The sequence below is a fragment of the Phacochoerus africanus genome, chromosome 2, assembly GCF_016906955.1.
Source record: "Phacochoerus africanus isolate WHEZ1 chromosome 2, ROS_Pafr_v1, whole genome shotgun sequence".
NCBI classification, from domain to species: Eukaryota; Metazoa; Chordata; class Mammalia; order Artiodactyla; family Suidae; genus Phacochoerus; species Phacochoerus africanus.
The window spans coordinates 43201513-43214177 of NC_062545.1; the positions used below are offsets into that span (position 1 = coordinate 43201513).

At 42.5% G+C, this 12665-nt stretch overlaps 1 protein-coding gene across 4 annotated transcripts in view; it reads left to right on the forward strand.

Moving 5' to 3' along the window:
- MCM9 (minichromosome maintenance 9 homologous recombination repair factor) overlaps positions 1-12665 on the forward strand; it is a 118887-nt gene that overhangs the window by 84559 nt on the left and 21663 nt on the right. For all 4 annotated transcript variants that reach the window (XR_007132130.1, XM_047759595.1, XM_047759617.1 and 1 more), the window contains exons 9-12: positions 7290-7492; positions 8371-8574; positions 9659-9741; positions 10603-10748. Coding sequence is in view for 3 of the 4 variants with exons in the window: in XM_047759595.1 (XP_047615551.1) it covers positions 7290-7492; positions 8371-8574; positions 9659-9741; positions 10603-10748 (636 nt within the window). In the remaining variant the exon portion in view is untranslated. The remainder of the gene's footprint in view (positions 1-7289; positions 7493-8370; positions 8575-9658; positions 9742-10602; positions 10749-12665) is intronic.

The window sequence follows — 12665 nt, forward strand, 5'->3', positions numbered from 1 at the left end:
ACTGGATCCTTAACCCACTGAGCAAGGCCAGGAATCAAAGCTGCATCCTCGTGGACAGCATGTTGTGTTCTTAACCCCCTTAGCCAGAGTGCAAACTCTTGGGTGGGACAATCCTGGGAACCCAACTAAGATACCATTGAACTGAGAAAGACAAGTATATCCCCCCACCCCACCCCCTGCACAATTTGTACCACAGTTGACCAGAGACTGGTTAATTTCAATAACAGTGTCTACTTAGAAAGGGGGAAGATGGGAAATACAATGCAGGCAATGGACTGTAGAAACTAGGGTCCCTTGTGGGGGGCATTATTAAGGGACGTTATATTATTAAACCCTGGTTCTAACTCTAAGATAACTCCTTTTCCATTGTTCTCTGGCCCCTGGCTCATCTCAGCACACATAAGGGTTCTCCTTGTCGTCTACCTTCCTTGGCCACATCTGGAGTCAGCGCCTGAGCTCCCAGCCTGCATCCTCCTGGAGCAAGCTTAGGGGACTAGGATTGTTTTTTTTGGGTTTTGTTTTTGTTTTTTTTTTTGTTGTTGTTGTTGGTTTTTTGTTTTGTTTTGTTTTTGCCTTTTTTAGGGCCGCACCCAAAGCGTATGGATATTCCTAGGTCGAATCGGAGCTGTAGCTGCCAGCCTACACCACAGCCACGGCAACGCAGGCTCCAAGCCAAGTCTGCAATCTACACCACAGCTCACAGCAACACTGGATCCTTAACCCACTGAGTGAGGCCAGGGATCGAACCTGCGTCCTCATGGATGCTAGTCAGATTGGTTAACCACTGAGCCATGATGGGAACTCCAGGACCAGGATTATTGCTTTTGTTTGTTTTCTATAGGCATGCCGTTTACTTTGATCCTTTCCTCTGACCTTTCTCGTATCAGCTTTGAGATTCACAGACTACATAAAGTCCACCCTTTTAAGGTATACAATTCTGTGGTTTTTAGTATATCATAGAGTTGTGCAGCTATCCCTGCTAATTCCCCAACATTTTAATCACCCCTGAGAGAAATCTCGTATCCTTTAGCTGTTGCTCCCCATTTTCCCCTCTCTCCCAAGTCCTTGACAACTACTAATCTTCTTTCTGTCCCTATGGATTTGCCTGTTCTGAACATTTCACATAAACTGAATGATATAAGATATGACTTTTTGTGTCTGGCAGCTTTCAGTTGTTTTCAAGGTTTATCCACATTGTTGCATGTGTCAGTAATTTGTTCCTTTTATGGCTGAATAGTCTTGCGTTTTATGAATATACCACATTTTGTTTACCTGTTCATCAGTTACTACAAATTTGGCCTGTTTCCACTTTTTGGCTATCATGAATAACCCTACTGGAGTTCTCATCGCAGTGCAGTGGAAATGAATCCGACTAGGAACCACGAGGTTGCGAGTTTGATCCCTGGCCTTGCTCATTGGGTTAAGAATCCAGCATTGCTATCAGCTGTGGTGTGGGTCGAAGACACAGCTTGGATCTGGAGTTGCTGTGGCTGTGGTGTAGGCCACTGGCTATATCTCCAATTAGACCGCTAGCCTGGGAACCTCCATATAACGTGGGTGCAGCCCTAGAAAGACAAAAAGACAAAAAACAAAAAAAACCCTACTAAGAAGATTCATGTACAAGTTTTTGTAGGACCTGTGTTTTCATTACTCTTGAGTATATACACAGGAATAGATGCTGGGACAAATGGGAACCCTATATTTAACTTTTTGATGAACTTCTAAACTGTTTTCCAAAGCCACTGTATCATTTTATAATTCCTTGAGCAGTGTATGAAGGTTCCAGTTTCTCTACATCCTTGCTAACACTTGTTGTCATGTTTGTGGTTATAACAATTCTAATGTGTCTAAAGTGGTTTCTCACTGTGGTTTTCATTTGCATTTTCCTAATAACTAGAGACATTGAGCTTATTGGCCACTTGTGTATTTTCCTTGGAGATATGTCTGTCCAGCTCCTTTACCCACGTTTTAACTGGGTTGTCATTTTATTGTTGAGTTCTAAGAGTTTTTGGTACATTCTGTGTGTAAGTCCTTTATCAGATATATGAGGTGCAAATAATTTCTTCCATTCTGTGGGTTTTTTCACTTCTCTGATAGCATCCTTTGAAGCACAGAAGTTTTTAATTTTGATGGAGTCCATTTGATCTGTTTTGTCTTTTTTTGCTTGTGCTTTTGGTGTCATATCTGCCAGAGGTTGTTTTACAACTTGAAAGGAACTGTGGATGAAAAAATTAATCAGTAGCCAATTGAAGAAAGAAATGGGGAATTGTATTTGAGCCAACCCGAGGATTATAACATCAGAAACAGCCTTTCAGGAAGCTCTGAGGACTCTTCTGCCCTTTAGAGGTCCAAGCCCCTTAGAAGTTTTATAAGTTTTTGAGACAAGGGATCATATGTCAAATGATGTGTTGTTGACAGTTTACACAGTCCAGATCTATGCATATTAAGTGAGTAATGGGTCCAGGGTCGTTGTGGCCCCTTACAGTATTAAGAAGGAAGGTTTTCTCCTAAGGAGGTCTGGTTAATGCAGATGCACAATACGCACTAAAGGGGAAGGAGGAGGCCCAAGTGGGCAGAGAAAATTTTTATGTTTAAATTTTCTTGTCTTGCCATTAAATGTGAATTTTATTTCATCACAACAAAAGCTTTGTCAGACTGAGTTTGTGGTCTCTTTGGCAGTACAGATCCCATGGAAACTCAGGTCTCTGATCCCTTTGCTTACAATCACTTACATATGCAAGCACCCAGAATTCTTTTCTTGACATAGTTCTCAAGCTGGATTTTTGAGGGTTTTTTCCTTCTTTGCCCTGTCTTAGCTTGGGCTGCTGTAACCCAATACCCTAGACTGGATGGCTTCAACAACAGACATTTATTTCTCACAGTTCTAGGGGCTGGGAAGTCCAAGATCAAGGTACTGACAGATTCGGTTCCTAGTTGGGACCCGTCTCCTGGCTTACAAACTATAAACAGCTGCCTTCTTGGTGGGTGTGGGGGTGTGTGTGTGTGTGCATGCACATGGAGAGAAAGAGCTCTGGTCTTTCTTCCTCTTCTTTAAGGACATGAATCCCATTACGAGGGCTCTACCTCATAATTGGGTTTAGATGACCACATCTAAACCTAATTACCTGTCCAGGACCCCAACTCTTTATCACCTCCTTGGGGGTTAGGGCTTCAGAATATGAATTTTGGGGGGAACCCAAACATTCAGTCCATAGCAGCCTCTATTCCTTTTTTAAAAAAATTATGGTTAAAAAAAAAAGCCGAAACATAAAATTTACCGTCCTAATTACTTTTAAGTATACAGTTCGGTAGTGTTAAGTGCGTTCGTATTGTTGTGCAACCAGTCTTCAGAACTCTTTTCATCTTGCACCACTGAAACTCTATACCCATTAAACAACTCCTCATTTTCCACTCTCCCCAGTCCCTGGCAACCACCATTTTACTTTCTGTTTCTATGAATGTGACCATTCTAGAAACTGTGTTATGTGGCAGGACTGCTCCACACACTCCTTCAGGTGGCTCTGTCATTCCAGGGCCTTTTCCTCATCTGTCCCAGCCAAGAGAGAGAGAACTGGGGATAGCTACACAGGGAGGCTTTTAGGAGCCCAAGCTGGATATAGCATATGGTCTTTACCCCCATTCCATGGGCGAGATTTGTTATTACAGCTTCACTCTACTATAAAGGAGGAGAGGAAATTTAATCTTGCTCTGTCCCCAGAGAAAAAGAAAAACAAGGTTTGGTGAACACAGAGCAGGCACTGCTGTAGGCTCGAGCTGAAGTTGGAATTGCCAGCACGTAGGTAGTGATTAAAGCCATGACCCAACTCGGGGCCCAGCCATCAAGCTCTAATGAGAGTAATGGGGGATCATCACAAAAACAAGAGGGCTCTCTAGAAGGCTTGTCATGGTAAAAATAATGTGTGTAGCCTAACTTTACAATGTTTAGAAAAATCACTCTTTTTTTTTTTTTTTTTTGGTCTTTTAGGGCCACACCCGAAGCATGTGGAGGTTCCCAGGCTGGGGGTCAAATCGGAGCTATAGGCAGTGGCCTACACCACAGCCACAGCAGTGCAGGATATGAGCCACATCTAGGACCTATACCACAGCTTGTGGCAACTCCAGATCCTTAACCCACTGAGTAAGGCCAGGGATCGAACCTGCATCCTCATGGTTACTAGTCAGATTCATTTCTGCTGAGCCACGATGGGAACTCTGAAAAATCACTCTTATGTTTATAGGAAAATTTAAACATGTGGATTGAAAATGGAAAAGCAGCTTTTTCAGAAACTAGAATGTTTCCACTCCTTGAAGTTAAGGCAGAAAAATACATATCTTAGCATGATTATTTTATGACTGATGAAGCTGAGTATATAAAATGACTCTGAACTTTAGAATACTGAACTAAGGGAGTTCTCATTGTGATGCAGCAGAAATGAATCTGATTAGTATCCACAAGGATGCAAGTTTGATCCCTGCCCTCACTCAGTGAGTCAGGGATCCAGCATTGCCGTGAGCTGTGGTGTAGGTCGCAGATGCGGCTCTGCTCGATCCTGCATTGCTGTGGTTGTGGCATAGGCCAGCAGCCATTAGCTCCAGTTCATCCCCTAGCCTGGAAACTTCCATATGCTGCTTGTGTGGCCCTAAAAAAAAAAAAAGCAAAGAGAAAAAAAGAAATACTGAGCTACATAAAGATTTATTTTTTTATTTATCATTTATTCAGTCATGCTTATTGAGCATTTAATATGTGACAGGTAGAATGAGCATTATAGCAATAAGTCACAGGCCCTCAAGGGGGATCAAATTAAGTGGAAAAAAAAATAAGGCAAGGAAATAAATACCCAAAACATCAAGCAGAATCTTTAAAGGCATAGGAAATGTTTAAAATAGTATGAGAAAAAGAATGTATGGCTGGGTCACTATGCTATACAGCAGAAATTGGCACAACACTGTAAATAACTATCCTGTAAAATCAAAATAAAATAAAACAAATGTTACACCATTTGCACTCTGGAGGTGAAAGAGCATTGGTTTTGGAGTTAAACGGTCTGGGTTTGAATCGCAGCTCTGCTGCTTTCCATGTAACCTTGAGGAAGTTATTAACATCTCAAACATCTAGTTGCCTTATTTCCAAGTTGGTGATAATAACACCTACCTTTCAGGTCATTGTGAAGATTAGGGGTAATATGTATACATAAAGCCTCATGTAGTCCTAGGTACTGCAAACATGGTAGTTACGTCTTCTTAGTATCATTGAGGAGGGCAGAGCTCGTATTGGATTGGAAAAATGACCCTTACCTTACACTCGTTCATGTGTTCCTCAGTCAGGAGCATTTAGCAAACAATTACTGTGCACCAACTAGACCGTGAACATGTATCCGTGTTCTCTAAAGCCCCATTTAGTTTGTAATGCAGTCGCGTTTGTATCACAGGTCTGCAACCACCAGCCTTATGTACCGTTTTCCCCTCTTTCAAGTGACCAGAGACTACTCTGTCCTTCCTGGCTGTCCCCCTAATCCTCTTTGCCACTGGCAGCTGCCTGACCTGCTGTCCCACACAATCACCTCTTCCCTCGCCCACCCGCCTTTCATTGCTCAAATTTCCACTCACTGCCCCTCAGGCAGCCTTTTTTCTTTACCTTTAAATATTCCTTAGCCCCCTTCCCTAAACTTATTCTTTCTATAGTTTCCCAGGTACGTCAGGAACAATCCACCACGTTCTGTCTGTCTCCATGTTTATTCTCCTCCGTGTTCATCACGGATAACTAAGATTCTGTCTTATAGATCTCTCTCTGCAGACACCAACGCCAATACCACTACCAGCATCCATTGCACAGCATCCTGTCCAGCAGGCTCTGTGTTGAGCTTCCTCATCTTTCAGCAGTTCTACTGTAAACTAACTGAAGGCAGGGACTAGCTGTACACCCTCCTCAATTTTCAGTACAATCCTTTGCAGACAGGAAATGAGGAAATGGCTTGTAAATATTTCTTGATCAGAGAGAAGACAATTAATTTATTTTACCTCTCAGAAAATAATTTTAAGAAACTAATTCATATGCAGTTGTGTTTTGTTTCATTGCTGGTATTACAGCAATATACTTTTTTTATGGTAAATCCATACAGCCTCACTTCAGTGTGGTTTAAGTGTGCTTTTTGTGGGATTAATTAGGAACCGTTTATTTCATTGGTTAAAGAGGATTTAGTTTCCAGTGAAAGTGCCTTGTCTTTCTCTTCTGTGTCTTCTTGTGCCATTTACCACAAATAAAGATTCTCAAACTTTTTCAGTCTTCAGGCATGAGTAATTGTTAGAGGCAACTGGAAATAGACCAGGGATTAGCAAACCTAGCACATGTTTGCTGATGTCACAGGGCTGTGCCTGCTGAGAGGCAGACATGTCACTACAAGTGAAAACAGTCGCTGACGAGAGAACATACAAACTTACAGAGAAGGGATTCCACACTTGTTAGTGTCAGTGAATGCCCTAGATTGTTTTGAGGCCTTGCCAGTCGTTGATAAGTTTAAGAACAATACCTACATTCTGTCACCGCCATACCTATCCCGCCACCACTCTCGCCTCTTCCTGGACCTTGCCCTCTCTTCCGCGTGTCCCAGCCATGGTGCTTCTGTCCACTCACCCACCACACCCAGACCTCTTCAGCCTTCCCTTCCCTGTGGCGCCTCAAAAGCACTGCTAATCAACCTTTATTTTTCCTGATTTCTTCTTCCCCTGTCCCTCAGTCTCTCCCTCCCTTTCCCTCTGTTTCTTTCACTTTTAGAAAAACCAAAACAAGTGAACACCCACAGCAAGTCCAGATGTCATGAAGGGCCCAGTTCAAAAACTACTTCCTAATGTTTCTTGGAGTGTCTCTTCCCTCCACCTGGATGAATGAATACACACCATCTTTAATTTCCCCTGGGAGGTTTATGCTTCTAGACTTATCATGTTCTGCCTCGTCTTACCATTATAGCTAGCGGATTGCAAGCTCCTCAAGAGCAGTAAGCATGTTTGGTTTAACTTTATATACATACCTCTTAACACCCCTTAGCGGAGGGTTCTGCTCGAAGTCAGGGCGTAAGAAGTATTTCTTGAACACTTCTCTTCAAGATAGGCTAGTGTAAATGTCCTTCATTTGAACTTGATGTTTGTGATACCTCCTGTCTCATTCCACATTCTCTTTCACATGAGTGTCCCTAGATTTTCAAGGTGCAAGAGCAGCCCCTTTCTGTTAACAAGTTTAATCTTACTTTTCATTTGAATCTCAATAGTCTGAATTGTACCCTCTCTTTCTGTAGCCTCGTGTGCAAGCTGAACACAAGGACCACCATCCTGGCAGCAACTAACCCCAAAGGCCAGTATGACCCCCAAGAGACTGTGTCAGTGAACATCGCCCTTGGCAGTCCTCTCTTAAGTCGATTCGACCTGATCCTGGTTTTGCTTGATACCAAGAATGAAGACTGGGACCGGGTGATTTCCTCCTTTATCTTAGAAAACAAAGGTATGTGGAGACACATCATTCAAAGTGACAAAAGTAAACATAACAAATGAAATTCTCCTTGAGGAAGAGGTACCATACATAATGGGCAACAGGGAGCTGCTTAGACAGAAAGCAGTGCAGGGAGTCAGTTGGTGAGCAGAGTGATAAGCCGGAGGGAAAGGCCCTTTCTCTGCTTGCCTTTGATGAGACCAGATTTGCTAAGCATGTCCTTTGTGATGAAAGGGGGCCATCTAATGATACCTAATTACCATGTAGTACACCTCTCACACACAAAGAAAAGTAGACAGAATTAGTGAAACAGAATTCTAAATGTGGGTTCTAGGAGTTCCCGCTGTAGCTCAGAGTTTTAAAAACCCAATACAGTCTGCACAAGGATGTGGGTTCAGTCCTCCGGCCTCGCTCAGTGGATTAAGGATCCAAGGATCCGGCATCGCTGAAAGCTGTGGTGGAGGTCGAACACACATCTTAGATCACGCATTGCTATGGCTGTGATGCAGACCGGCAGTTGTAGCTCCGATTTGACCCCTAGCCTGGGAACTTCCATATGCTACAGGCGCAGGCCTAAAATTAAGTAAATAAATAAATGCAAATGTGGAGATTTATTTAACAAATTAGATTTACCAAGTACTATTTATTACTTTATATGGCAGAAAAGAATTATTCTGAATAATTTTAACCCAGGTAGGAAGCTTAGCTTTATGAGGCTTAGAGCTGTTTCCTATAGAACTACCTGCTATGCAGAGATGGGTCTAGATTTCAATGGCCACAAAACCCAAATGTTATTTTTTAAAAAGTGAGTACAAGAACTTAGCAAAACCCTTAATATGAAATGTTTGCCTGTTCTTAGAAATTACTGACCCAACACCTGACATATACAGGTTACCCAAGCAAATCAGAGAAGCTCTGGAGCATGGAAAAGATGAAAACCTACTTCTGCCTCATTAGGAATCTACAGCCCACACTGTCTGACGTGGGCAATCAAGTTCTTCTCCGGTACTACCAGATGCAAAGGCAGAGTGATTCCCGGAATGCTGCCCGGACAACCATCCGCCTGTTGGAGAGCTTGATACGATTAGCAGAAGGTTTATTTCATTCCACAAATAATACTTTTATTGGGTGCCCAGTGTGTGCAAGGCATGGGACTTGGCACCGTGAATTCAGAGAAGAGTAAGGATAATCTCTGAGGTCGTTTAAAAAGTCAAAGCTTGAAACTATGAAACCTCCGCTTTTCCGGAGACAGGTTATAGATGTTGTGTGGAATGGAGCCTCATTAGGAAAAAGGAATCTTTGCAACATCTCAGAATCTCCTTACTTAAGATGTCATTCATTTAGAAAGTCTTATTTACTGATGTTTTGTTTCTCAATGGTTTGTTAGCATTTGGAGTGGAATATTCCCTTGTTGGAAACTGTTTCTTATATAGCATCTCTGGTTATTTTTCACTAATTACCACTCATAGCCGACCATTAACATATTAACGCTAATTTGACAGCACCATGCTCTATCCCGTCACTAAGGAATGGGACTTATATGCATGCATGTATGCAGCTAATATGCATCTCTGGACTTTTTTTTTCTAATATTGGCATTTACATTTAACCCTTACATAAATAATTCTAAAAAATAAATTCACGTGAAATAACTATATCATATGATGACATAATATAGGCTTAATAAAAAATTCTATAAAACACATGCACTCCACTTTTTCAAGGATTTCTATCTAATATTGAGGCAAGAAATATTCAAGATTCAGACTTGCGAGTTTAGTAATTTTGAAAATCTCACAGGTAGAGAGACGTGCCAGAGATGAGAAATTAATTTTAAAGTTCATTTTGTATATTTTGTAATAGATTAGAAAGTTAGAATCAAAAGTGTTTGAATATTGAATATATGCTTCTATTGCCCCTTTCTTTGTTGGAACCCAGAGTATTTTTTCATGTAAATACACAGAATTGCCATGGGCTGTGCAGAAGGATTAGGCCCATTGTTAGAGAAATAGCCTCTAAGCTGGTTGAACATAAACTTTTGTGCTTGTTCTCATAAAATACATCTGTTAGTAGCTCATTTAGAAAATATGGTTTTGGGATGGGGGAGTAGCACATATATCACCTCAATTATTCATAAAAATAATTCACATTTTCATAATTTCAAATGCACCTTAATAGCTCATGCTCGCCTGATGTTTCGTGACACAGTGACTCTGGAAGATGCTATTACAGCAGTGTCAGTAATGGAGTCCTCCATGCAGGTAACGATATTTTGTACCTGATAGTTAACCCTTCTTAGAGGCGTTGTTTAATAAAAGACAATTTATAGGTGTTTCCGTTGTGTTGTAGTAGGTTAATGATCCGGCTTATCTCTGTGGAGGCCCCAGTTCAATGTCCAACTGGAATTTGATCCCTGACCCGGGGTTCCATATGCCATGGGTGCAGCCAAAATAAAAGGAAAAAAACAATTTATAGCAAATAGGAGTTATAATAAAAATGACCATATTATAGGTCTAATAATTCCTGGAAATAGATCCGAAGGAAACCATTTAAAAGAAGGGAGTTCCCGTTGTAGCTCAGCAGGTTAAGAACCTGACATGGTGTCGCTGAGGATGCGGGTTCGATCCCGGGCCTCGCTCAGTGGATTAAGGATCTGGTGTTACCAGGAGTTGCAGTATAGGTCACAGATATGGCTCGGATCTGGTGTTGCTGTGGCTCAGACCTGCAGCTGTAGCTCTGATTCAATCCTTAGCCCAGGAACTTCCTTCCATATGCTGCAAGTGTGGCTGTAAAAAGGGAAAAAAAAAAAGGAGGGGAAAAAATTGTCATGGAAACAGTCTCTGCATCTGTAACCTTGCTTTATTCACTGGTATAAAGTAGTGAGTTGCAAACCTTTTTCTCCTCAACACACCTGAGAGATGTTTGTGGTCCCACAAGAGGCAGCGTGTCTTCACAGAGCAATGCCTGCCACCAGGAATGGGGGAAGAAGACTACTGAAATTTGAAAAAGGCTCCCTGGTGACTCATACCCACAATGGGGATGCAGGGGACTGGTCTTAGCCATCTGGGATGAAGCCTAGCCTGGTGATGCTCTCTGTGTTTTCCATTTTCTCACCCCTTCAGGGAGGTGCACTTCTGGGAGGTGTAAATGCACTCCACACTTCCTTTCCTGAAAACCCTCTGAAGCAGTACCAGAGGCAGTGTGAACTCATTCTGGAAAAACTGGAACTGCACAACGTCTTGAGTGAAGAGCTAAGAAGACTTGAAAGGTGAGAAAAGAAAACCAAGAAAAGCATGCAATGGAAAATGCTTGCTTGGCATTTAGTGAAAGGAAGGAAACATAAAGTAAGTGGAAAATCTGTCTCCTCTCTCTAGGGGATTTTAGTCATCTAGTGCTGTATAATCAACTGCTTCAAAGCTCGGTGGCTTAAAAAACAAACACCACACCATTTCAGCGCTCATTCTTATGGGAGTTAGAAATTCAAGTGCGCTCAGTGTGGGTGGCTCATCTCCATTCCCCAGAGTACCAGCTGAAGTCACTCATACACCTGTGTTGAGCTGGGAGCTCAACTGGGGTTGGAACGTCCAAGATGGCTTCCATCACACGTGTGGTGCCTTAGCTGGGGTGGCTTAAATGGCTATTGATTAGCTGGGCTCTTACTACTGTAAAGTAGAGAGAATTCTGAGATGATGGCTGAGGGCTCAAGTAGCTTAGCAAAGTGGAAGCCACCAGGCCTCTTATGGGCTGGACCAGAACTGAGGCAGCATCACTTCCGCCACATGTTATAGGTCAGAGCAGGTCACGAGGGCAGCCCACATGCAAGGTAAAGGGCAGTGGACACACCTTTTGATGGGGAAAGAGGCATGAACATATAGGAATGAGGGAATTGGTGGCTACACTGTAGAGAACACCTTCTGCAGCTACATTTCCTTGGTGTGCTGCTTTGGTAAGCCTCTTGGAGAACACTGACTGGTCCTTTACTAAGTATCATAAACTGGGTCCTGATTATTTATGAGAAGCTCCAAGGTATGGTGCTTAGAGTTCACACCCAATATGACACATAGTTTCCATGGAATCAAGTAAACGGTGCTTATTACACCACTTCCTCCTCTTCTTCTTTGGCTCATAAGAAATGGAGCAGTGCTATTCAGAGAGGTGCTGTTAAGGAAGAGGAAGTTGGACTCTTAGGAGAGTGATCGGTCCCAGCCCAGGCCAGACCCACACACAAAACTTTTTAATGACACTTTTTTGTACGACTTTTCCTCACCAGGAGAGGACATGTGCAAGGATGTTTACACAAAGGATCTTAGTGCTTATTAATATTCTAATTCTGTTCTTATTGTTTTAAAGCTTTCTCTAAGCATAATAAATATTTGATCATTAGTGTTTATATAATCCTGGTGGAAGAAAATTGCAGGTAGAGCCCGAGGCCCAGGCTGCTTTCAGGCTAGCCTTGCTGGAATGCTGGAAAGGCTATGACAGGAGAGCTAAGAGTACCGGCTCTCACCTGGGGAGGGCCCTCCTAGTCCCTGAGCAGCAGCTCTGACCCTCCCTTCAGCATCACCGTTTTCTTTCCCTCCATGCCCAAGTCCAGAACTTTTAAAAATTTGTGTATTTCATAGTCAGACTAAAAGAAACTCCCCAGTGAGTAGGATATATTTTACACTAAGAAGGAAATTTGTTTTTCATCCTACAGGGGAGCAGCTCAGGTATGACAAAAGCAATGTTTCAAAACTCCCCTTTCTAGTGACTTGTTAAAGTGTGGACACATGAGAAGGAATGTGTCACGTGCATTACCTAATTGATGTTTGCCTAAACTTTAACCTTTGCCTGCTCCCCAACACATGAGCTCCTAGAAAGCTGGACTCTGAGTCTGTGCCTGTGAAACAGGAATGGCAGGTGTGCCACAGGGCCTCTTCCCGATCAGTGGAAGTAGGTTAGTAATTGGCCTGCACTCAGTTATGGGGGTGACCTCCAGGTTGGGGGCTGGTGAATCCAGGGCATATGGGAGCAGAGCACAGGGAGAATTGGGGAACCACACTGGGATTATTGACTGTTTAAGTAAAACCTTGAGAGTTTTCTTTTCCTGGCCTTTCTCTCCTATTCACTGACTCTCTTCATCTAGCAGTGTTCTCTTTCTATTTATAAAGCCTCAGCACAGCCTTTTGGGGAAGTGTGGGGACTG